The 24,758-nt window shown below is 36.5% G+C and overlaps 5 protein-coding genes across 7 annotated transcripts in view; 2 read left to right on the top strand and 3 right to left on the bottom strand.

Annotated features, from left to right (window-relative positions):
* LOC105256121 (protein phosphatase Slingshot homolog) overlaps positions 1–4,158 on the bottom strand; it is a 99,173-nt gene extending 95,015 nt beyond the window's left edge. Inside the window, exon 1 of one of the 2 annotated variants that reach the window (XM_011265800.3) lies at positions 3,912–4,158. In XM_011265800.3, coding sequence (XP_011264102.2) covers positions 3,912–3,968 — 57 coding nt within the window. In that variant the 5' untranslated portion in view covers positions 3,969–4,158. Of the gene's footprint in view, positions 1–1,524; positions 2,192–3,911 lie in introns of those variants that run through there. The other variant, XM_011265799.3, reaches the window with a different exon arrangement.
* A 1,020-nt stretch (positions 4,159–5,178) lies between these two features.
* LOC105256123 (ribosome maturation protein SBDS) lies at positions 5,179–6,582 on the top strand. Of its 2 annotated transcripts, XM_011265803.2 has the most exons (3): positions 5,179–5,266; positions 5,405–5,549; positions 5,924–6,582. In XM_011265803.2, exons 2-3 carry the CDS (start codon positions 5,419–5,421, stop codon positions 6,552–6,554), a joined length of 762 nt encoding a protein of 253 aa, XP_011264105.1. In that variant the 5' UTR covers positions 5,179–5,266; positions 5,405–5,418; the 3' UTR covers positions 6,555–6,582. The 2 variants fall into 2 exon arrangements, with proteins under 2 accessions (XP_011264105.1, XP_025263598.1); XM_025407813.1 differs by lacking the exon at positions 5,179–5,266 and having other exon boundaries at positions 5,274–5,549.
* A 135-nt stretch (positions 6,583–6,717) lies between these two features.
* Positions 6,718–8,078, bottom strand: LOC105256124 (cob(I)yrinic acid a,c-diamide adenosyltransferase, mitochondrial). Its single transcript, XM_011265804.3, has 3 exons — positions 7,869–8,078; positions 7,335–7,704; positions 6,718–7,261 (listed from the first exon to the last, which is right to left on the bottom strand). Exons 1-3 carry the CDS (start codon positions 7,946–7,948, stop codon positions 7,034–7,036), a joined length of 678 nt encoding a protein of 225 aa, XP_011264106.1. The 5' UTR covers positions 7,949–8,078; the 3' UTR covers positions 6,718–7,033.
* Positions 8,079–8,509: 431 nt separating this feature from the next.
* On the top strand, positions 8,510–12,126 carry LOC105256125 (cell division control protein 45 homolog). The gene is made up of 9 exons (XM_011265805.3): positions 8,510–8,984; positions 9,472–9,624; positions 9,709–9,918; positions 9,998–10,171; positions 10,256–10,494; positions 10,581–10,917; positions 10,990–11,384; positions 11,480–11,556; positions 11,626–12,126. The coding sequence occupies exons 1-9, from the start codon at positions 8,934–8,936 to the stop codon at positions 11,688–11,690; spliced, it is 1,701 nt and encodes a 566-aa protein (XP_011264107.1). The 5' UTR covers positions 8,510–8,933; the 3' UTR covers positions 11,691–12,126.
* Positions 12,127–12,317: 191 nt separating this feature from the next.
* Positions 12,318–24,646, bottom strand: LOC105256126 (nucleoredoxin). The gene is made up of 7 exons (XM_011265807.3): positions 24,074–24,646; positions 14,817–15,086; positions 14,101–14,201; positions 13,688–13,883; positions 13,419–13,509; positions 13,145–13,284; positions 12,318–12,944 (listed from the first exon to the last, which is right to left on the bottom strand). Exons 1-7 carry the CDS (start codon positions 24,590–24,592, stop codon positions 12,714–12,716), a joined length of 1,548 nt encoding a protein of 515 aa, XP_011264109.2. The 5' UTR covers positions 24,593–24,646; the 3' UTR covers positions 12,318–12,713.
* Positions 24,647–24,758: the final 112 nt, after the last annotated feature.

Genomic DNA, 24,758 nt, shown 5'->3' with positions numbered 1-24,758 from the left:
TTTATTTTTATAATGAGCACAATATATCATAATGTAGAAGCCATTTTAAAAGTAAATTCTTTATTAAATTTGAAATAAATTTTTTCTCCATGAAAATAGCGATACATCGATGGTTATTTACAAATTATAGCTCGTCGCGCGCAAGTTGGAGATAAGTATAGATATTTTTATTGCTCGTCGAGATTATTATTTTTCATTTAATTTAAAATGGATTGTAATAGATTTTTAATTTAAGGCTTTTCAAGATATTTAATATTAAGAAATATAAGTTACACACACATACATACATGCATGCATATATACAGGGTCTACCAAAAGTGTGGAAACCCCTAAATATCTCGGAAAATATACGTTTTACAGAAAAGTGTTTCCAACAAAAGTTGTAGGGTTTAAGAAGATCTATATACTGATTCTATCAGTTTGACCTTGGATGGCGTCGTCAAGGTCAGGTCAAGGTCACATTGACTTTTTTAAATGACACCCCCTACATTTGATTGCATATTCTTATAGCTTAATTCAAGAGCTTTCCAAAACACTATAATAAAATATTTTTCCCTCAAGCATTTATCGAGTTATGAGGCTTCAAATCATTTCTTAATTTTACATAAACCGTAAAATATCTTGTAAAATATTCACTTTTCGATTATTTTACCTTAATACTTTTATGTACAAAACAATGAGAGGAATCAATTGGTGTAAAGAAAACATACAGTTGTTTTTAAGAAAAAATATGTAATTTGCAATTAACAATTCCATATTTTTTCTTAAAAACAACTGTATGTTTTCTTTACACCAATTGATTCCTCTCATTATTTTGTACATAAAAGTATTAAGGTAAAATAATCGAAAAGTGAATATTTTACAAGATATTTTACGGTTTATGTAAAATTAAGAAATGATTTGAAGCCTCATAACTCGATAAATGCTTGAGGGAAAAATATTTTATTATAGTGTTTTGGAAAGCTCTTGAATTAAGCTATAAGAATATGCAATCAAATGTAGGGGGTGTCATTTAAAAAAGTCAATGTGACCTTGACCTGACCTTGACGACGCCATCCAAGGTCAAACTGATAGAATCAGTATATAGATCTTCTTAAACCCTACAACTTTTGTTGGAAACACTTTTCTGTAAAACGTATATTTTCCGAGATATTTAGGGGTTTCCACACTTTTGGTAGACTCTGTATATATATATATATATATATATATATATATATAACAGAGATATTTATATTAATAATATAAATATTTGTTAAAGCAAGATAAACTTTAAAATCGATCAAGGAATCCATTCATAAAATCTGAAAGTTGTACAGTATTATGTATAATATAGTGATAATCTTACTCATCTACACGCGTAGTTTTCTCTCAAGAGGACGAGATATCGGAGCATTTCCGACCCGATTTTTATTCAGTACAGTAATACTAGGAATAACGCGCAAGGTTCGCTACGTAGCGTGATCGAGCTAGATAAACAATCGAAAAAATGACGGAGCCAGCGCTGCTGGCACGAAGGCTGCTTACTTTTGCAGTTACTTTGTTCCGCAGTTGCGTGACGCGTACGCCACACGCGACTCTTCGTCCGTGAGGTCGCGGATCGTCGCCCCAGAGTATGCTGGACCAGGGCGAGGGTGGCTGGGGCGCCGGTGGCGGCGGCAGACCGTAATGTAGAGAAGCTTTCTGCTTCAGAGCGATCATGCCTCGCGATGTATCGACAAAAGCTTTTTCCCGACACGCGAATGCAATTACGCGCGATCACAGAATTTTCCTTTACGTGAGGTGTGAAAGTTTGTCAACTAGAGTACGGCTCGCGGTGTCAAATTGGTGCGAGCGATTTAGAAGAGTCCCAACATTCTTGTAACAATGTTGTAAAAATGTGTGTCGTTTGTATCACTTTGCAACCGTTCGTTCCCGCGATCGTTCCCGCGATCGTTCCCGATCTATTATTCTTCGGTAGAGCGTGCAGCGATAATAATAACGTTATCAATCAAGAAGTTACATCGTCGTGTCCTTGCGTTTAAAGCGATAAAAATAAAAAGAGAAAAAGTGGCAAACTTTTATCGCGGAGAAAGATTATCGGTTATAAATCAATTTCAACTCGATCGTCTCTCGGACAATTGCATCTAATAATTATGCTCGACGCCATCGCTAAAAGAGTGGCAAGCTTTTCGTTTCGAGACCGAAAATCGTGTTCGCTACAAATAAAACACTCGTCGAGCCACTCGTCGAGCGGCGGGCGGCGGCGGACCAACTGATCGCGAGTCAGTCGTCGTCGGTCGTCGCGCCGAGGCCGAGGCCGAGGAGGGCTGCGGCTGCGACTGCGACGCGCGAGCGTGCGACGTTGTGACGTAGGGATCGGCAGCGCCTCCGCCCTCCGCGGCGTCGATCGTCTCACCCCTCGGAGCGCGCGGAGGTCGCGTCGAGAGGCGATGACGCCAACGAACGAAAGGTCGCGCCGTAGGTAGCCGAAGGGCACCCGCTTGCGGAAAAAGAGTTCAAGAGTGCGAAAGAATTTGCGATGACCGGCGTGAAAATCAAGCGACGCGAGATCTCTTGCGATAAATTTATCGTTTAATACAACACGCGATTTCCGATGGCTTAATAATGGAAATCAATCAAGTAGTAGGAACACGCAAGATTGTAAATAAAGTAGCCTAAAAGTATCGAGAAATTTTTGAAAAATTCAAAGTTTTCATCAGAAATTAAGATCATTATTTTTATCGAATCCCAGGGATAAATAATTGTTGTTATTTATTGTAATTTCATTTATTAGATGTTGACGACTGAAAGTGAAACCGAAAACAATTTTATTCGAAGTAGCATTCTACAGAAATAATTAAAATTAAAAATGTATAAAAAATAATTTATAAACAAATATACGGGAAAAGGGACGTTCAACCATATTATTATCGTCCATAAAATAAATTATTACATCTCATTATTTTATTCCACTATTACATACATTATATACGCATACAATACCTTTTACATTAAAAAATTAAAAATTGATAATAATGTAATTGACTCGGTGTGACTTTACCCTACAATTGGAATCAATTTTTGAAATTATGCGATATGATTCGACAATGGACAATGATATCCGATAGCAAATCAATCGCTCGACGGATTGCAACGGCGTTGATAAACAAAAAAAAAGAAAAAAAAATCCGTCTGTCATCTATTGCACGGTTCCACCATTTCAGGAAACGAAACCACGAAATTATCATTCGCGTACACTATTATCAGCGCTACGGAAGCGCATAATCACTCGTCGGTCGCTCGCGCGCTCCACGACGGGAGAAAAAAATACGCGCCTTCCAACTTTCATCTCGTCGGGCACGTTCCTCGATCGTGAAAGTATCTCGCCAACGTCAATAAATACGAGATCGCCGAGAGACAATTGAATTACAAAATCGTCCTCCACTACGTGAGAGAAATCCATCAATGGGACGATCGTGCGAAAGCGGAAAGCGAAAGCGACGAGCGGGAAGCGAAAAAAAGTCGTACGACACAATCTTCCTCGGGACGAGGACGGAATTTGACGGGAACGAGCAATCCCTACGCCTTGCGTTGTTGTTTACGCTACGAGAGACGGTCTCTCTTTGTTTCGGCGCGCTTTCCGCGCCGGTCGAGAGAATCGCGCGTCGCGCGCGCCCCGAGAGACGGCTACGGGGAAACTTGCGATTCCAATCCCGATTCCCATTATCCCATTCTCGCTCGGCTGTCGGAGCACCGCCAAATAAGGTAGAGCGGCCGGTTGAGCCGCGGCCGAGCGAGCGCGGGGGGCGGCGACAATCGCGACGTAACAATCGCGTTCCCTCGGAACGGCACGATTATCGTTACGCGCCCAAGCCACTCGAGAGACACGCGTCTACGCGCAACTACGACGAGGAGAGATGGACGAGACTCACCGAGCTCTGCGGGGAACTGGACACGCTCGGGGAACGTTGCACCGTGACCAGCGCCATGGCGATGAGACGCGGCACAAAGACGCCGCGCGTCGCGTCGCGTCGCCTCGCGTCGCGTCGTCCCGCGGCACGTCGCGTTGCACGCGACAAACACTCGCTCGACACTGTTCTCGCGCGCGCACGTCAACGATCGCGCCGTCAAGAGCGCGGACAAGCCGTCATTTTTCGCGCACCTTTGACGGTATCACGCTCGCGGCCATGTTTGATACAATCGACGGCCGTCCCGCGCACGCGCGCGCCGCCGCCGCCGACTTCTTCCCCCTCCCCGCCTCGCCTCGCGGTTCGACATGCGCGCCGAATAGATCACCTTATTATCGCGTGTTTACGATGATCGCGCGACGAATTCCTGTTTTCGTATGTTGTATACGAGGATTGCGCAGGGTTTTTTCTTTTTTTTTCGAATCCATTTTTCCCCCGCTCGCCGATAAATAATTTATCGTTTGACGCTCGCGATGATTCAACGCGAGCGTACTTGACAATCTCTGGTAAAATGAATTCGCGCAATCGAACTTTAAAACTTACCGATTGTTAGTAAAAAAACATATTTACAAGTTATACAAAAAAATATATAAGAAATAAATAAAGTGTATATTTGAGTGATTTTTCAGACAATATTTAAATATCCAAAGATGAAAACGAAGAATATTAGAGTTTCTTTAATAATAGAGATGTAAATTGCTTATTAAATAAAGCAAGTGACATAATCATGTCAAAAGTAGAGATTTTATTAAACGAAAACAAACGTTTTATTTTGTCCATTTATACACAAGGCTGCTGTCCCATAATGATTTGTTATAATATTTTCTAATCTCTTATCATTTTTTTTTGTCCATACCTTTTTTTTACTTTTCAAATAATGCCAACGGTTTTTACACTGCTCGCATCCCTATCTTTTTCTGGACAAGGATTCCAACAATTTAAAATGGAAAAAGAAGAATATCCTTATCGATAAACATTAAATGAAAAAAGCAACGTATAGTATTTATATAGTGAAATAATTATTCCGTTGTACATTTACGATGACCGCCTTCTTACTTGCATCGACGCGGCATCTAGGGTGTATTCGGAAATTCTACTCATAGGTTAGAATAACGTTAATTGGCCAATCGGAGTAAAGAAATCTTCGCTCCTGATTGGTCAATTAAAATCTATTTTACGTCACGAGTAGATTTTCTGAACATCTTCCAATCAACTCCGAATCTTTCGTTTTTTAAATCAGCTGTTTCTCTCATTGCACGTATGCGACGTGCGAGCGGTGCGAGTCAACTGACTAGTGCAACTGATCACTCATCGCGCATGTGAGTCGCGTAATTTTAATGTAATAGTGTTTGCAACATCTCTCAAAGCGTAAATAAAAATAGACGACAGAGATGAGATTTTTTTTTATCGATAGATAGATATTTCGAAATAGCTGATACGTTGGGTCGATTTTCTAGAATTCGCTTGAAAAATGTCGAAAATATTTACACCGACGAATCAAATAAGACTGACGAACGTTGCTGTCGTTCGCATGAAAAAGGGTGGCAAGCGATTCGAAATTGCCTGTTACAAGAATAAAGTAATATCCTGGAGAAATAAATTGTAAGTGTCGATGATAAATAGACCGATAATGATATCCATCTATGTATACATGTATCACTTCTTTTCTTTTAAATGTTCGCATAAAAGGTTATTATCCTTATAAAATTAATATTTGCTTATATAATCTTAACAATTTTATCTATTAGATAGTATCTCGTTTTTTTTTTGTTTTTTATTTTTTATTTATTACAATAGTTTACATTCTCGATATCTTTTCATTAATGTTTATCGAATCGTCATCTAAGATTAAGTCGTAGCGCATTGTTTATCTCTAGTATGCTGCTTTTCAAAGCATCTCTTTTTATCATTCAATTGCAAAACTGAATGTAAAATGCGCTATTGTATTTATTATTTCTTTGTGAAATATATTTTAGGGAGAAAGACATCGACGAAGTACTACAAACGCACACAATATTCACTAATGTATCAAAGGGTCAGGTGGCAAAGAAGGAAGATCTCGTAAAAGCTTTTGGTATCGACGATCAGACTGAAATATGTAAACAGATTCTTGCAAAAGGCGAACTTCAAGTTTCCGATAAAGAAAGGCATTTAGCATTAGACTCCATGTTCAAAGATATTGCCACGACCGTCGCCAGCAAGTGCATAAATCCAGAAACTAAACATCCATATCCAGTTTCTATGATCGAGAACGCCATGCGAGAAGAAATACATTTTTCCGTCAAACCTAATCGAAATGCCAAACAACAGGCGCTGGATGTCATATCGCAATTAAAAGAAGTGATGCCTCTGGAACGCGCCCAAATGAGACTCAGGATTGTTATTCCAGAAAAAGAAGCGAGAAAATTAAAGGACAAAATCGTTAAATTTATAACTAAAATGGAAACAGAGAAATGGGAAAACGGATCGTTAACGATTACTTGCTTAATCGATCCAGGTCAATATAGAGGAATAGATGAAACGGTACGATCGGAAACAAAGGGTACCGCTTTATTAGAATTAGTTAATTTAAATGAAGTAATCGAAGGAGAAGAACTCTTAACATAAATAGTAAAGAACAGTATGGTTGTTAAAATCATTTCCATATGTATATTTACAAGTCTTATTCGAGTAAATTTTATCTACATATATATATATATATATATATATATACGTCGTACAGCTAGTATCTTTCTCACGATATATTCCGACTGGAAAAACTGCAATATTTTTTTTTAAGATTGTAACTATAACAATTACACGCAGTGCACTTTCTATTTATAATTCTATCGTTTGAAACTGTCAATTTAAGATATATGTACCGCAATAGATATCCAGTCGCTGCAAAATATACATCGTCTGATAAACAACAAACTTTACGTAAAGATTTGAAAACAAACAGGAAGCAATTAATTCCATCAGGATGTTTAGTCATTCTCTAAATGGCATACTTTAATCGCCATATATAGCTATAAACTATTTATACATTTTTGGTGCAAAAAAAAAATCATTGTAGATTCTAGAAAAATTTCTAAATCTCAGTCCTTTTATTTCTCCTCCATCACTTCTGCTCGTGGAATATAAATATTTTCCGTACGTTGATCACATTTGGCCGCGATGCGTGACACTGTTAACAGGAAGTCTGATAATCTATTCAAATATGTTTGCGCCTCTTTATCCAGAGCGCCGTCTCGCACTAGAGTCGTAATACTTCTCTCCGCCCGCCTACATACCGTTCGTGCAACGTGTAAGGAAGCGCATGCTTTTCCACCGCCCTAATGCAAGAATATTGGATCGAGTTAACGGAATGAAAATCTGTAAAAATCTTTATAATATCTAAATAATTACTGGAATGATATAATCTTCCGGAGGAGGAAGTTGATTCGCATATTCGAGAATCCACTCTTCGAGGTCTTTGGTATGCTTGCTCTCGAAAGATCTGGTCTTCCCAGGCACCGACTTGGATATGGCGTGGCTTAGATCGAACAAGATCATTTGCACTCTCTTAAGCTTATCGACGTACGGATGTTCGACCTTTCCATCGCAGGCGAATTCTCTCGCCAATCCTATGTAAGAGGACAGCTCGTCGGTCGCCCCGAGAGCGTTGAAGATCCTATCGTCCTTTGGCTTCGTGTCCCCGGCATCCGTGATTGTCAATCCAGAGTCTCCGTCCCGTGAAAACACCGCTACCTCGGCTACGTTTGACGTTGTAGTGCCGCTGAAACAATGTCATCGTCGTGTAAATTGACGGGTGATTTAACTTTCACGAAATATTTTTATCGTCCAACGCGTTACATCTATTTGTTATTCGGTATTAAAACGTAATATATGATTCATGCGCGACATATTTTGAGGTTACAAGAGGATTTAAATGGTATACACCTGTGTCTCAAAGTTAAACACTGCGCGCCGCTTTTGTACACGAAAGAAGACTTTCTCCATACGCTTCGGATTAATTCCATCTTGAGCTTCGATCGCGATTTAATCAATCTTATTAACGCGTTACGCGTCGATATTTTCTCGGTCGCCAGTGACACGAACCGAAATCAGTAACGCCGCCATGAAGAATGCCGCGATCGGCGCGATGCGCGATGCATCTCGTCTCTCGAACGAAGCGTGATCAATCTCACGCATTGCGTTTAAAGAGGCTTTTTTCAACAATAATAAAAGGAGAAAAGTGTGAAAAAAAAAATAGAAAAATATTTGGAAATGTACAGAATGGACGCTTTGACGCTTTTCTCTTTGGAGTCTACTCTCTCTCGAGTGTATATAATTGTACCATTACTTTCAAAAATAAACATCATTGTCGATGATACAAAGTTTACATTACTCGCTCTTTCTCTTTCTCTCTCTCTCTCTCTCTAACGCTCAAATATTTCTCTCGTTGTTGGAGAAATTTTTAGGGACTGCAAATAAATTCGCGCGCGCATCAAAAAGGTGACATCTTTAATCATGTCCGTCTTTGTTCAACTTTCGGTGAACGACAAGTATGACGCGATTTCACGAGCGTCGGGTGGAACGCAGCCAAACGAGTGCGTCGAATCGAACGTGATTCGATTAGTCTCGAATCCGTTATCGATTACAGCAGCATTGTTTACAAATTGTTATGAAAAACTATTGATCATTGTTTCTGGCGTTTGTAAAATCCGCGCGGACACGAGTGATCGCGCGTGAATCACGTTCGTCGATCTCGATCGAAAATAGTCAAGACTCAGTCTCGCTCGCGCGTAAGTAGATATCGGATCCCGTTAGTTATGGAGGTAACCTGCCGTCGACGCGACGGTGACGGTTGCGGGCCTGTCGTTGTCGTCGTCGTCGTCGCGCGCAACCGAACGCCCTGTGATCCCGTGGGTTTGGATTTTCGCGCTAAATCGCCCATGCCGAGACCTTCGTGCGAAAGCGTCTCGCAAAACCTGCAATGTTACGCGCGTCGTAAACGGTCGCAACATGTTCGTGACGAATCTACAAAAGGATTTCTACGATGTGATACAAAGAAGCGTGAGTCGCTGCTTCATTTTGGGACGCGATAACTTCGTCTTCCGCGTCTTTCATATAGGTTACATCCGCGACGTTCCTTGCACGCTCGTCTCGCAAATTCTCTCTAGAATTTTTTAGCTTATTTACAATAATGCAGCTTGTCGGGTGCTTTTTTACGATCATCTTTTGTTGCTATGTAGATTATTGTTTTACAGAATTTTCTGTCACTTTTTATTTTTTGAGCGATTAGATTATCGAATTGCGTATATATAAATACTCTTCTTTTGATTTGAGATAAAAAGCGGAATATTAAGAATGTGCGATAATGTGACAAACACAGTATATAAATTTATCGAGAATTATTATTATCTGTTGGAGTTATACTTTTATATAACCGATGGTTTTCCTTTTGCATTTGTCACATTTATTAATATTATATAGCCGAAATTTAAAAATATGGCTCCAATGTGTTATTTAATTAAATATCTAATTAATTCTCCTAATTTAGAGGTGTTTACTTCTGGTGAATTTTGATATCGATGCAATCTGTGCCTGTAGAATATTACAACAACTTTTTAAAAATGATCACATAATATATACTCTTGTACCTGTCCGAGGCGTTCAGGATATGATAAATGCATTTGATGAAAATTGCGAAGAGGTAATGGCTACCCAATTGTATGTATTATTACATGTTTCCATTAATTGATAATTATTCTAAGAGAGATAATTGTTCTTCTTTCAGATAAAGAATGTTGTAATGATAAACTGTGGTGGTACTCTAGATTTAGTGGAATTACTTCGACCGGATGAGTCTGTAATATTTTTTATTCTTGACAGTCATAGGCCTTACGATTTATGCAATATATATTCGGAAAGTCAAATATGTATTCTTGGTAAACCCGACGAAGACGATGAAATTCCAGAATACAATGATATATTTCGAGATGATAGCGTATGTAATTTGATGTAAAATGTCATACAAATGTTTAACAATTTTTTCAATACAATTCTGATTAATTATGTATATATAGTCGGATGAAGAGGATGCAAACGAGGAATCTGATAGTGAAAATGAAAACAGACAAAGTAAAAGACGAAGATTGAACGAAGAGGACATTTTAAGGAGAAGCGAACGAAGGAAATGGGTTGAAAATAGGGAGACGATTCTTTTCAATTATTTACAATACAGTTATTATGGCAAATCGGTATGCCGTATAACTAATTGTTTCGATAATGTATAAAAATTTTTTTAAATTAATGTTTAAAACATACCATCTTTTTTGTCGCAGAGCGCGATAGTAGTATTTGAGATGGCTTGGAACATGTCAAAAGATAATCTAGATATGGCATGGTGGGCTATAGTTGGCTCGACGGAACAGTCGATTCTTACCAAGATAGAGTCAAGAATAGCTGTTCTTGAAGAAGGTTCTCTTCAAGCTCACGTTTCCAGATTAACACATAGGCAGGGCATCGATGTTGATAAGCAACAACAGCAGCAAAGCATTGTTAAAGTTACTTACGACAAAGAGTATCCTTTGTGTGATAAATAGTTTTTTGATTTAATATACAAAAATCTGGCAAATGTATTAATTCCTTAATCATGATCGCGAATAGTTTACAACTCGCATTATATCGTCATTGGACTGTTGAAGCTAGCTTAAAATATTCAATGTCGACTGCGGTATCGTTACGTCTTTGGTCCATTAGAGGAGAACAACGTTTGAAAGAAGTTTTAGCAGAAATGGGTTTACCTCTAGTGCAATCCAGACAATTGTTTCGTGCAATGGATCTTACTTTTAGACAAGAATTTAGGCAAATGGTTGAAAAATTAGCTGGCAAATATAATGTCAACAGCATTATTGGCACCAGTTTTACTCTTCAATACGGTTATCGTTTTAAATATTGCGCTTCAGACATGGTATATGCCATGTTGGCTTTACTGGATTCTACAGTAAGTAAGCAATTATTAAATGCAGTATATTAATATTTTGTCTAATGTATAAGTTACTATGTATTTTTACAGACAAAGGATAGACAACCACAGCGTTGCTTTTTAGACGCGCTAGACTGTTTATCGCGCACAAAAAAGGATATTTTAGAAAGTGGGATAGAAAAGGCAAAGCTTATGCTTCACAATATCTTTAAAACTGCACAGAGTATATTGGAAGCTAAGCAAGTAAAGAATTTTGGTTCCTTTTTATATCTCAATGTACCAGATGGGAATATAGACACTTATTTATTCGCACATCCTCATCCCTTGATTATGCTAGCTCAGTTTGCTCTCAAAGCGTATGTAAATTCTTCGAGAAATAGGCGTGCTTCTGAATGGCCTCTTGTGGCCTCTGCTGTATTTAGCACAGAGGAAGGATCATGTCTTCTTGTCGGTATACCACCAGTTTGTGAAGATCAACCCAGAAGGTAATATTTATATATTATATATATATATATATATATGAACGAAATATGAGAGAGAGGGAGAGAGAGAGAGAGATTTAACCATGTATTTTTTACAGTTTATTTGGAAAAGCATTCGAGCAAACTGCAAAAAATAAAAATTGTTACATCGAACCAGACTATTTTGATAGTACAAGTATGTATAAAATAAAATTTGTAATCTGTATGAATTGGCACACATATTTAATACTTTTCTTCTTTGCAGTAATAAGACTGAAAATCGAGGAAAGACCCAAGTTTCTTGATGCTTTGGCAGCACTACTTGCATGATAATTCTCATAATTGTATAATCATTAGAGACAAACAGTATGGCAATAACATTAATGAAATTTTTAACTAATGCGACTATTAAAATAATTAAATGCACTTTATTATTCTTGACGTTATAGTGCCTTTTCTTAAAAAACGCAAACTCTTATTGTATATTTTTTAACCAGCGACGGCAGTAGCTTTATAATTGTGAAATATTTAATATATAAATTAGGATTTTGATATGTGTGTGAAATCAATGACTTTGTATAAATGTAATAATCAATTTTGTGTGTGTGTGTGTTGTATAAAAATTGCTAGGATACAACAAGTATATTTAAAAACAAGTAACAAGTATATTTAAGTATATTTAAAAAAAAAAGGATAAAAAGTCACTCTATTGCAATAACGCTTTTATTATTAATTCAAGAGACATAATGGATTAAATAATTTTATAAAAAAAAAACTCGGAAAAAAAGTGTGAATAAAAAAAGATGTAAATAAAATTATGTTTGCTATATCAGACAATTAATATAATGTTTAACATCATCATCTGCAAAGTAAATTTACGGAATAAAAAAAATTTGTATGTGCACAGTGTCACAAAATATATATAGATATTGTATTAAATCTTCAAATATTTGTACGACATAAATATAATGTGTGATTGATATTAAAAACTGCAACAGTGAAAAAGTTATTTCCTAGTTAAAAATACTGGTAATGCGCTCACTCGGTATTAAGTAATATATAATTTATTAACGTATTCGTGTGTGCGTACACTTAAAAATACAATTTGATCGATTTATTTATGACTACTGTATAATACATATTTTTTGGTTACTTTTTTGCAAAGAATCATGCAACAAGAAGTACATTTTTTTATGTGTGACTCCTTTTTTTGTCTACGTAAAGAGCGACGGTATCACAGAGATAGGAGTAAAAAAAAAATTAAAAAGATTTCTTTCGACATTCGAACAATCTTTCCTAACATTTGACAAGTACAAATTTTATGCTTTATGCTAAATTATATACTAATATGCCTTAAGCTGGCACATGTTCATTTGTTTTTGATACTTTATGCACTGCCGTTATTTTATTTATCGGTAATTTGTTGTCGAGAAATTTATCAACAAATTGTTGTACAGAGTCCACGGAAATTTCAGCACCGTCTTCCATCACCACATATATTCCTCGTGGAATATCTATCGCGGTCAAAAGAGGTACCGCATCATCCAAACCAATGAATTCACGAAGAATGTCGGACGTTTCGCACTGCGTCAAAAAAAATCGTTAAATGTACTTGGTTTATAGATATTTTACATATTTACGATTTATATATAATTTTATATACAATAATCACGTATAATTATAAAATTTAATCCTTTGAATCCTTATGGACATTGAGACAAATTATATTTACATATATTTAATTTACGCTTAATTTACTCTCTCATGCATACATGTATACTTACATCTAAAGCTATATAGAATTGCAACATATCATCCTCAGGATCATCATAATTTGGATCATAATCGGGCTGATCCCTTCTATATGCTTGTGCAGCCGGTAATAGTACACTTTCCCCGAATTGAATCTCATAATCTTCTCCTTCTGTAAAATATTATAGGAAAAGATTAAACAATATACAATCTAGTTCTTTTAGCAGATTTTATAATTTCTTTTTGAATAGCACGTAAATGTTTATGTATGTACATATACATAGTACATTTCATTTGTATACTTGCCGACAAACAAGATAATGGCTGGAGCATCGTGTAATGACGTAGCATATTTTTCTGTTAAAATATTCACCAGCCTATTTGTCCAGGGAAAATTCTATAAAAAGATTTTCTTCCGTTTACAAGCTCAATAATTGCAAATATTCAGAGGAATAAAATGCTATGTTCTTTATTATTTTTGGCAAATTTTAATATATATAAAACATCCTTTTTGTTTCAATCATCTACAGTAACGTTTTAATATAATAATTTGAAAATTATGTTGAAAACTTTACCAGTCCTTCTGGATCTTCGATCAATTCGGTGCGCCCATCTAGAGTGATTATGTTGTCGCGAGAATCTAGAATGACTAGAGTCGGTATTGCTTGAACATCGAAAGCCCTTGCCAATTTTCGACGTCTTTCTTCTTGATTGAAAGGTATCCTTAGCCAAGGCATTGTTTCCGTGTACACATTATAAGAGTCCTCACTCCTAGGATAAAAACGCACAATTGAAATCTTTCACAAAAGAGAAGAAAACAAAACAACTATGGATATAATGATAAGTACACGGAGAAATCAGTCGAATAAAAAGGCAAAGAGATATGTGTTGGAATAAAATGAGATATTTTAAAAGGAGAGAAATCTATGAAACACATATACACGGAAGAGAAGTACGAGAGTATAATCAATCCCACAAATAAACTTACCTGTCCGAACTTACAAAAATTACTTCGAAATTTCCACCTCTCTCCCGAATTCGCTGATACGTATCCACAAGTTGCGGAGTAAATGCTTTACAAGGTGGACACTAAATGAAAAGTAGACAATATAATTTTAAGATGATTGTTGAACATGAAATGTGTAATTAATATTTATGTTTGCAATATCAAAAATATGTAGATTAAATCAACGTCAATCATTCGAGATATGTTGCGATTTATAAGTGGAATACGAAATCGATCTCCTCTTTGAAAAAACCTTTTCTTCAACATTCTAACGTTTAAATGTTTTTGTAATTTATCATTAAATTAATATTTTGTTAAAATGTATATTTAAAATTAAGTAAAAAGATATATATTATTATCTATTTGTCTTGATATCCAAATATAAGAATTTTTTTAAAGCCTTTTTAAAAATGTAATACAAGAAATTATATTCGCTTATCTCTTCTATATCATTATATGACATAATATATGTAGTGTAATCAATGAAAATAAAATTAATAATTTTATAAAAATCAACTTCCTCGCTCCCATCGATCAATCGTAGATTTACAATTTGCTTTATACAAATTAATAAAATATTTTTCTCAAGATACACATATTTTTGTTTAAGAATTAAACTTATCACGAAAAGCAATAAAATATTGTAATGCGATTGAGCATAATTCCAACATTTACATAATTTCAGTATCGCTCCTTACCCAATGCGCGCTAAAGTAAACCCCTTTGTAACAATAGCGGAGTTCTTCGTGCAACATGGGTTCGTTGCTATCGCGTGCACCGCAAGGCAGGAGAGGTCCATCTTCAAGGGCAGCTTTTGGATGCGGAGGTCTCCAAGGGAATTCTAAGCCGGTGGGATCAGCGATGGTTCGTTCGACGCCTCCTCTTGTCACTACGGAGCCATTGGAGCCCTCCAGCAGGATCAACGTCGGTACGCCTGCTTTTATCCGATACCTTCGAGTCAACCTGGTCTGAAAAAAACACAAAGATTAATAATCTGCGTAATTCGACGAATGAAAACAATGAAAAATATTGCGATTGTAAAATTGCAATTTATTTTGAGTAAGACGGATAAATCAAATTGTTTATTTTTCTTCGAGACATAACATAATTTTTATTAATAGACTCTGGAAAGATTATTGAAAATATACAATTGTTAAAAAATCCAGTTATAATATTTTTCATTTGTGCCATCAAATTATATAACTTAGATATAATATAGATATAATATATATAATATATAATATGCATAATATATATATATATATTAGATATAATATTGTTTAATATATTACATTAGATAATTCACAATATATTTTAATAGTAAATTTATAATTTATCGTTTAATGTAATTAGGTAGCTAATTAATAATATTGCTTCATATTGCTTAATATTAATTTTATTATTTATATCGTTTAATATAAAATTATATAATTAATAATTAGTGTGGACAATTAAATATCGAGCCTTATAGATATATCGGCCTAGATATCGGCTATTATAGAAAAATTAATGGTCTCGCTCAATAATACCAATGAACAAGATGCGCTAAAAGCACATTTCTCCATAGACTACAAAGCAATAAGCCGTGAATTACCGCAGAGTTACATCAACGATGCGAGCAATATACCGATAATGTTACTCGAGAAGTAATAAGAATAAAAACTGCATATGTGGATGGAAATTAGGCAAAAAGTAGAACGAGATAAGTATATATATATTGTATTATGTTATCATGTTTTGCAAATATACAGGGTCTACCAAAAGTGTGGAAACCCCTAAATATCTCGGAAAATATACGTTTTACAGAAAAGTGTTTCCAACAAAAGTTGTAGGGTTTAAGAAGATCTATATACTGATTCTATCAGTTTGACCTTGGATGGCGTCGTCAAGGTCAGGTCAAGGTCACATTGACTTTTTTAAATGACACCCCCTACATTTGATTGCATATTCTTATAGCTTAATTCAAGAGCTTTCCAAAACACTATAATAATGTTCATTTTTATTAAGTACTTTGCGAGTTATGAGGGTTGAAATAATTTCTTAATTTTACATAAACCATAAAATATCTAGTAAACCATTCATTTTTCGATTATCTTACCTTCATACTTTTATGTACAAAATAATGAAAGGAATCAATTGGTGTAAAGAAAACATACAGTTGTTTTTAAGAAAAAATATGGAATTGTTAATTGCAAATTACATATTTTTTCTTAGAAACAACTATGTGTTTTCTTTACACCAATTGATTCCTCTCATTAATTTGTACATAAAAGTATGAAGGTAAGATAATCGAAAAATGAATGGTTTACTAGATATTTTATGGTTTATGTAAAATTAAGAAATTATTTCAACCCTCATAACTCGCAAAGTACTTAATAAAAATGAACATTATTATAGTGTTTTGGAAAGCTCTTGAATTAAGCTATAAGAATATGCAATCAAATGTAGGGGGTGTCATTTAAAAAAGTCAATGTGACCTTGACCTGACCTTGACGACGCCATCCAAGGTCAAACTGATAGAATCAGTATATAGATCTTCTTAAACCCTACAACTTTTGTTGGAAACACTTTTCTGTAAAACGTATATTTTCCGAGATATTTAGGGGTTTCCACACTTTTGGTAGACCCTGTATAATAATCGCATTGTACGTTAAATTACACAAATTTCCAATCATCCGAACAAATTGCAAATTAATTTCATACATGAAACACTTAACTCGTGCGTATCAATATGCATAATATGATTTTCTTTAATATTTAATGTTAAATTCAAATATTATTAATTCCTGTTTCATATTACATGTGACTTTCATATTAGACAGAAATGATTAGTATGTTTTTTTATAGAAAAGAAATGTATAAAAGAAGAGATATATCGTACGTTTAATTAAGATAAGATATGAATAATAGTCCTTATATATCTTTTCGCGAATAATGTGCATCATTAACGGCAACTTTAATAGAGAACTTTTTTTCCTACACCTCTAATCTATCTTCTCGAATTTTTTTTGTTTTTATTCTCTCGTTATTTCAACCGTCATCAAGTTGACAATAACGATAACGATCCTTGCATCTCATTAATTAAAAAAAAAATCTCTCATTAATTTATATATGGTATATGTGTGTGTGTGTGCGCGTGCGTGCGTGTGTGTTATATATACTTTTTTAAATATTTTACTACATTTTTTCTACGTATCAACAAAATAGAGAAACATCAGAATATTATATCTTCATTCGATTGAGAAGAGACTGAAATTTCTAACCATCTAACATTATCGAACAAAATATATTTTTTGATGTAGAAATATCGATATTTAGGATATAGAAATATTGATATTTACAATCCTCCCTCCCAATTTTACGTAAATCGCTGATTAAATTCGTCGATTCGCAAAGATCGTCTCGGTGTCGAGGTGTTATAATATGAGCAAGAGCGGAATCGCGCGCGGAGATCTAAACCTTCCAATTTATCCTCCTCCACTCCCATTCCGTCCCTTTTCTCGAAACTGCATTAAATCGGCCGTCCCCCCGGACCGCGCGTCCCCGCAGTTCGATATCTCGAGGGGAAGGACCGGGTCGGGCGATTTCTCGTATCACGCGGGATGCTCCGTTACGGGTTACGGTCGCTCATGAAGGGCGAAAGGGGGAGAGAGGGTAGAGAGGATGGATAGAAGAGGCGTAAGGCGAGAGAAGGGTTCGTAGGCGGGGGTATGGCGAAGCTAAGCGCGTACGTTATCGCGAGGTACTTAAACACACGAGAGCGAAAGGCGGAAGGAGAGAAGGTCGGCCGCGCGCGCGAAGGGTCGCTTCGTCCCTTCGTATATTTCCCGCGCGGCCGTCCCGTTCGCTTCCACCGCGTCACGTGGTGCCTACGAACGCGAGGACGCGAGACGCGAGGTTCGCGCTCACCCCTCGCAGCCTCTCGAGCGGTCGATAACGCATGGTGCGGTGGTGCGTCCTCCCTCGCTCGCGTTGCTAGTTGCTACCGCTCTCGACGACGGACGGTGCGCTATCGTTATTTCCCTCGTCCGTACATTCGACGACATAATATTCCTTCCCTACGTTATTAGACTTGGAGCTAGAATTTCCAAAGGAAAGGATCGATACGAGTTCTCTCTCTCTCTCTCTCTCTCTCTCTCTCTCTCGCTCTCTCTCTCGCTCTCTCTCTCTCTCGTTCTTCGAAGGATTCAGAAATTTGCAAAAGATGTATAATTTTACCTTATAATTTTCTCTCTCTCTCTCTCTCTCTCTCTCTCTCTCTCTCTCTCTCTCTCTCTCTCTCTCTCTCTCTCTCTGGTTTATTCAATGTGAAAAACATCGCTCGTACTTATTTTGCAATTTTATATTTCTTTAAAAATATCTAAACACGATGCGATCTAAACGAACGAGTATTTGAGTCGTCTACATTTTCGCTCTCGTTACTCTCGTTTCCTCGTCGACAAAACTTCTCCGCGATACGACTGGACGCGAAAATATGCGACTAAAAAAGAAATCGCGAGGGCGAAAGAGGGAGAAAGAGGGGGATAAAACAGAGATTACTTTTGACTCTTGATTAGTTTGCACGCGTTCAATCGTCTCTGGAATGTATACAGATCGCATATCTAACCCGACGCCCGACGCCCGACGCCCATGCGCTCGTCGCGACGACGACGACGACGACGACGACGACTGCGTGTTCTCCCTTCGTGCACTCCCCCCGTTGTCTACGCTGCTCACGCTCGCAGATAAGCGAAAATAGTCGCGTGTGAGCGGCTCGTTATGGCGATCTTGTGGGATTTACCAATTTTTGTTTTCCCAAGTTTGAGAATAATGGAGAAAGAAAGAGAAAGATCCCTTTTCTTTCTGTTTCTGGGAAAAATAATAATAAATTTGAAATATTTAAAAAATAGGTTTCTTTCGGGTTTCGTCGAGTCATTCAACAGTAATAGCTATCGATACGATGAACAACGATGATAAAAATCATAATTTCCCGCGATGTTTATATATATTCATAATGTTAAGTATTCATTTAAGATGACGCGCGCGCGTGTCAACTTTTTAAATTGCAGTTTTTTTAGCTCATACATATCCATGTATCTACTACATCTAAGCTTACGTTATAATTTCTTGAGGAATTTTCAGTTATTTCGACGGAAATAATTTCTCGATTAATCATTTCGGCGCGAAATTAACCGGAGCAATATACGCAAAGTCAAAATTTCTAAAATGCACGTTTATAGAATGTGGCCAGATACATACAGATATTTTTAAAAATATTCCATTATAACGAAGCTTTATATTGTAGGGAAAGGTTGATGCACGACGATAATGTGGCTTAAAAGTTTGCTGTCGTGAGATTCGTTTTTACAAACTCTTACAAACATAAGGACGACTTTTCGCGCGAGCAATTTGCACCGTCGCCACTTTCCTTTTGACCACGGGCTAATAGCCCACATCGTGCACAATTCGTAGGCATGCAACGAGGTAAAAAAAAAAGAAAAAAACGAAATGCAAAACAAAACCGCGACCATCCGCATGAAATAATAATAAGATTTTCTCCCTTGGATATCTACGAGTATGAGTTTACACGTGTTTGCAGAATCAGACGATATTTATACGACGACGAAAAGCATTATTTTTTAATTATAACAATGCATCTCTTCGAATTATCGTTTATTAAAGTAAAACTTGTTTAAAATTAAATAGCGATTTCGAGATTTATTCACAATTATTTATCGATTCGTAATCGTATATTTCGATTGTAATATAACTGAATAACTGAATAAATACAAATTAAAGTCATTAATATATCATTTAAAATAGAAATTTCTCTAATTAATATTTAAAGCAACGACAATTATTCACACAAAGAGAAAGCGAACAAGAGAGAAAGAGAGAGAAAAGAATTCAAAGTTTCGCAACTTTCGTTTAGACTTTCAGACATTCCAAAGATACAGCCGTGGCTGGCTCACGCTTCATTTTTCACGAACCAACTCATGTGTGTACAAACTCACGCGAAGGAAAAGAAACATACGTTCATACAATTCGTATAGTTGTCTCGTATCTCCTCTTTCCGTCTCTTCCTCTTTCGATTCCTTTCATTATCGCGTGGAGGGAACGAGAACGCTATTTGAGGAAGATATGGGTCGACCGTGTATTTAGAATAGAAGGCTCCCAGTCGTTTACTCGATTCTTTTTCTCTTTTCACGACGCGGCTTTCTCGTTAACGTTGCTCTCGGGCAAAAAAAGCGAGCGAGCTTTCTTACGAAGCGATTTAGAACGTCCGAGCTATGAGCAACCTCGCTGATTAAAGCGTTGAAGCGACGAGCGACGGGCCTCCCAGAGACGCCTTATTCACGGAGTGTGTCAACCGCGCGCGAGTGTCCTCTCGGGATAAAGGGGATGGAGGGATGGAGGACCATCAAAGATGCATGGGCGCGAAAAAGTCGGGTCGATAAGCATACGTGCCTTTTTGTCATTTCATCGATCGAGATTTTTGTCGAAATGAAAAAACATATAATTCTGCGCAAAATAGAGCGCGATTAATTATCTTTATATCAAAGCCGACTCAGCGAACGAAAATAATTTTAAACTATGCCTACGATGATCGCGCCCGAGTATTATTAATATAAAATTAAATTTTCTTAATTTGCGATAAGATTATTATAACTAATTCCAAGTATTATTATACTAAAACGAGCAACATTTTCTCGAAAAGTGATATTGATTTATCTTACGTATAATAATTGGCAACTTTATACATATATATATATATATATATATATATATATATATATATATTTTTTTTTATATATATATATTTTTATATATATATATTTTTTTTTAAATAAATTTAATTATATATATATATAGAATTTTATTGATGAATCTTTCTTTTCGGTGAAACGAGTCTTCGATAGACTTTTTCGAATGAAATTGATCTCTAATCTTTCTCAAGTTTTAATTAAGTAATCTTAACTCCGTTTCTGTTATTGTTAATGAAACTCTCACAAAGGATTTGTGATTGCAGCGAGACGCTCTCGAAAGCGATTTAAACATAGAATTAATGAGCGAGGGCCAATCACGGTGCTACTTGACGTTGATTATTGCTAAAGCGTTTATCGTTACGGCCTCTCCGCAATTGAGAGCGATTAAATATATCGTATATATTGTCCTCTGTGTACATCCCTATTATAAATATCGATGAATCTAAAGTACCCTAGTTGAATAAAATATTAAGTAGTCCAAAGTTTCAAATAACATTCGAAACATTTCAAAAGTATCACACGTATTATTTATATACGTATATGTATGTATTGTATTAGTAAATATACGCGAGAAATAATATTTATACATGTAAAAGCAAACTATGCGCGAAATAAATTTTATCCTAAGGAATGATGAACCCGCAAAGATTAAATATATTTCGATCATACTGATAAAGAAGAAAAGAAGGGCCATTGGACCTTAGATAAATGCTGCGTAATAATTAAAATTGAGAACGTGTTAAAAAACATAATTGAACAAATGTTACGATGGGATCCTCCTTTTCAACGTTACAAAAGAACGTGAAATTAAATTAAAAGAACGCAAATAAATATTGAGTCGAGATATTAATCACTGGCCGATGTAAATAAAATACAAATCATATAATAGATAGCGCGCAAACATAATTAGAAAAGAAAAACGGATTCATGTTGGATAAAAAGCATTGTTATTCTTATAAATTAATTATTGAAATGCATATGCGATGCACACATTAGCCGAGATGTGTAAACACCGGCTTATATCGAAAAAAATCTCGTTTATAACTATAAATTTCATCGAGAAAAACATTGAAATACGAAATTTCATAAAATATCGTTTTATCGTAGAGTTACACTTTTTTCACACGTGTTTCTCAGATATAAAATTGTGCAATGTGTGTATTATGTACAAATATTTTTCGATACGTATCTAAATTTTCTCTCGAGCCAAAGAAGGTTCGAGATAAGATGCATTAGCGGATTACACGTGCAATAAAAATCGAATAACCATATAAATAATGAGAAACTTTAATGTACTTAAAGTATCGCTCCTTTTCACGCCCAATTATTCACACGCCAGGCCATACTTGCAAATTACACTTTCGTAGTTTTCTTTATCGCAATATTCCCTTGTACCTTTGCATTCTATTATCAACAACGACGATAATGCGAAATACCGAGAAAAACCGTAATAAAGAGTAGTAAGGAGATCGGAGATAATACATTTCCAGAGTATCAAGTGCACGTGACCAACTACGTTCTCAACTTAAATAATTTTAATAATTGGATATATCTTATATATCCATAAAAAAAAGATTTGTGTGTGTGTGTATATTTATAGGATATGATGTTAAAAGGTTCAGTAAAAAATATAGGGAGAACTGGGTACACGTATCGTCAAAATTTTTTAAAAGAAAAACGGCCAGACGGAGTGTAAAGACAGATGGAACTATCTCCAAAGCAGAGAAAAAAGGAAAAGAAAATTAAAAACAAATATGTCGAAAAGAAATAGAAAAAATATTGATGAAATTTGGCGTGAAGAAGAAATAAGTAACATGATTGAACATTTCTAAATCAAAATTTTGTCGATTTTGTCTATCAAGAGTTTTGTTCAAAAAACCGTAGGTCAAACGATTGATTGACCATTAAATACCAATAAAAAAAAAGGTTTGTATATCTGTGTGTTTCTGTATGTGTGTGTGTAATAATTTTATATATAGTAATATTTAAAAAATATCTATTTATAGGATATGATATTGGAAGGAGCAGTAAAAAAATATGGTCAAAATTGTGTGGCCACATATATCCCCATTTTTAAGGAAAAAAACATCTAAGTTATGTAAAGATAGATGGGTATATTTAAAAAGTAAAAAAAAATTGACGAAACAAAACGATAAAAATAGATAAAGAAATTAGGCTCTGTAATATATTAAACAACAATCCGAGAAAAGAGTGATTAAGAACCACCGTGGATGGTAGTGCGTAAAATTTTAAAGATTAGTAATTCGCGAAAATTAAAACGCGTGAAAGACTTATGCATATATTTTACTTGGTGCATTAACCAAGATATTTTTCTCGCCTACGTCTCTTCAGGGGAGTAAAGAGGGGTGTTATAGTATTCTCGGTATTGAGAATCTATATCTTGGTTAATGCACCTAGTAAAATATATGCATAAGTCTTTCACGCGTTTTAATTTTCGCGAATTACTAATCTTTAAAATTTTACGCGCTATCATCCCCGATGACTCTTATTCGCTCTTTTCTCGGGTTGCTGTTTAAAACGATAAAAAATTAAAAAATATATTAAAGTCTACGCCACATCAATACGGCACGGCCGCATATTTTATTATGTTTACATAAACATAATAAAATATGTCAAGAAAGAGCAGAATTTTTAAAGTAAGTCAAATTTACTTTAGTATAGAGAATGATATAATTATTATTGCTTTAATTATTATTATTTTACTAAAGCAGAGAGAGATCTTTCAGAAGAACTAAGAGATTTCCAGATACGGGATCTTTGTATAGATAGAAGAATCCGGAACAAGTACACTAATTAAGAAAAGACAGGGATGTATGTGGGGGGAGGTCGAACGTGTCCATTTGGTCAAAGCCCAAATAACTGTTAGAATATTGTTAGAAAACAATATTCGTAAACTAGAAAAATGTGTGAGGTGCAAGTGGATGGATCGGGAATCGAATCCGAGTCGTTCGCTTTCCGGGAAACTGCTCTAAACCACCGAGCTATCCCGACCTCACGCTGATGCTGCTTTATAACACAGTGATATTGGTCAACGAGCGATTACGCCATTATTATAAATTTTTTAAATCTTTTTTCAATATAAACTAAACTAACTGGGGAAAAAAAGAGAGACGAAGGAGGAAGAAACGAAAGAGAGGAGGGAGAAGAAGAAAGGAGCGTACAAAAATGTTTTATTATTTGATTTTTACCTTCCTCTCGTAATCTCGGTTGGGCACGACGAGCCAAGGTAGATCGGCTACGTGGGCGCGAAAGCTGTCCTCGAAGTCGAGCACGTCGGTGACGTTGCTCCAGAGCACCACGTGTACCACCTCGAATCTCTTCCTTTTGTCGCGCTCGCCGCCGCCGCCGCCGCCGCCGCCGCCTCCGCCTCCGCCTCCGCTTCCGCCTCCGCTGTCGCCGTCGTCCGTTGTGCCGTTGACGTTTGCGTAGAGCTCGACCAGCTGACGCGTAAAATCGTCGCAAGTCGCACCGGGATTCACAAAGCTGAAGTACATGCCGACGATCTCGCAGGCCGGCCGGCCATCCTCGTGGACGAGGGACGCGGTCGTCGATTCGATCGACTTTCTCGCGTCGTTAACCTGGCAGCGCACCAGCTGCTTGCCAAACAGCCGGTGCTGCCAGCACAAGGGCTTGCCCTGGATCGTGGACATGGGCTTTTTGGCGGCATTCGCCGTAGGTACCACCCGATCGTTTACAGACGCGGCCATCACGCTCCGCGCAACGCGACTGAGCCCGCTTCGCCTTCGGCTTCGGCCGCCGACCGCCGACGAGTCTTCCTCCCACGGAGAAGGGGTTGACGGATCTGACGTCGCTCCAACCTACCGTGATGCGAAAACGGCGCGATATATGATACCTACCTACTCCAACTTTACG

The sequence above is a fragment of the Camponotus floridanus genome, unplaced genomic scaffold, assembly GCF_003227725.1.
Source record: "Camponotus floridanus strain SB8 unplaced genomic scaffold, Cflo_v7.5 scaffold19, whole genome shotgun sequence".
Taxonomy (NCBI): domain Eukaryota; kingdom Metazoa; phylum Arthropoda; class Insecta; order Hymenoptera; family Formicidae; genus Camponotus; species Camponotus floridanus.
The sequence above is the reverse complement of the archived record's forward strand: the minus strand, read 5'-3'. Positions and strand labels throughout refer to the sequence as shown.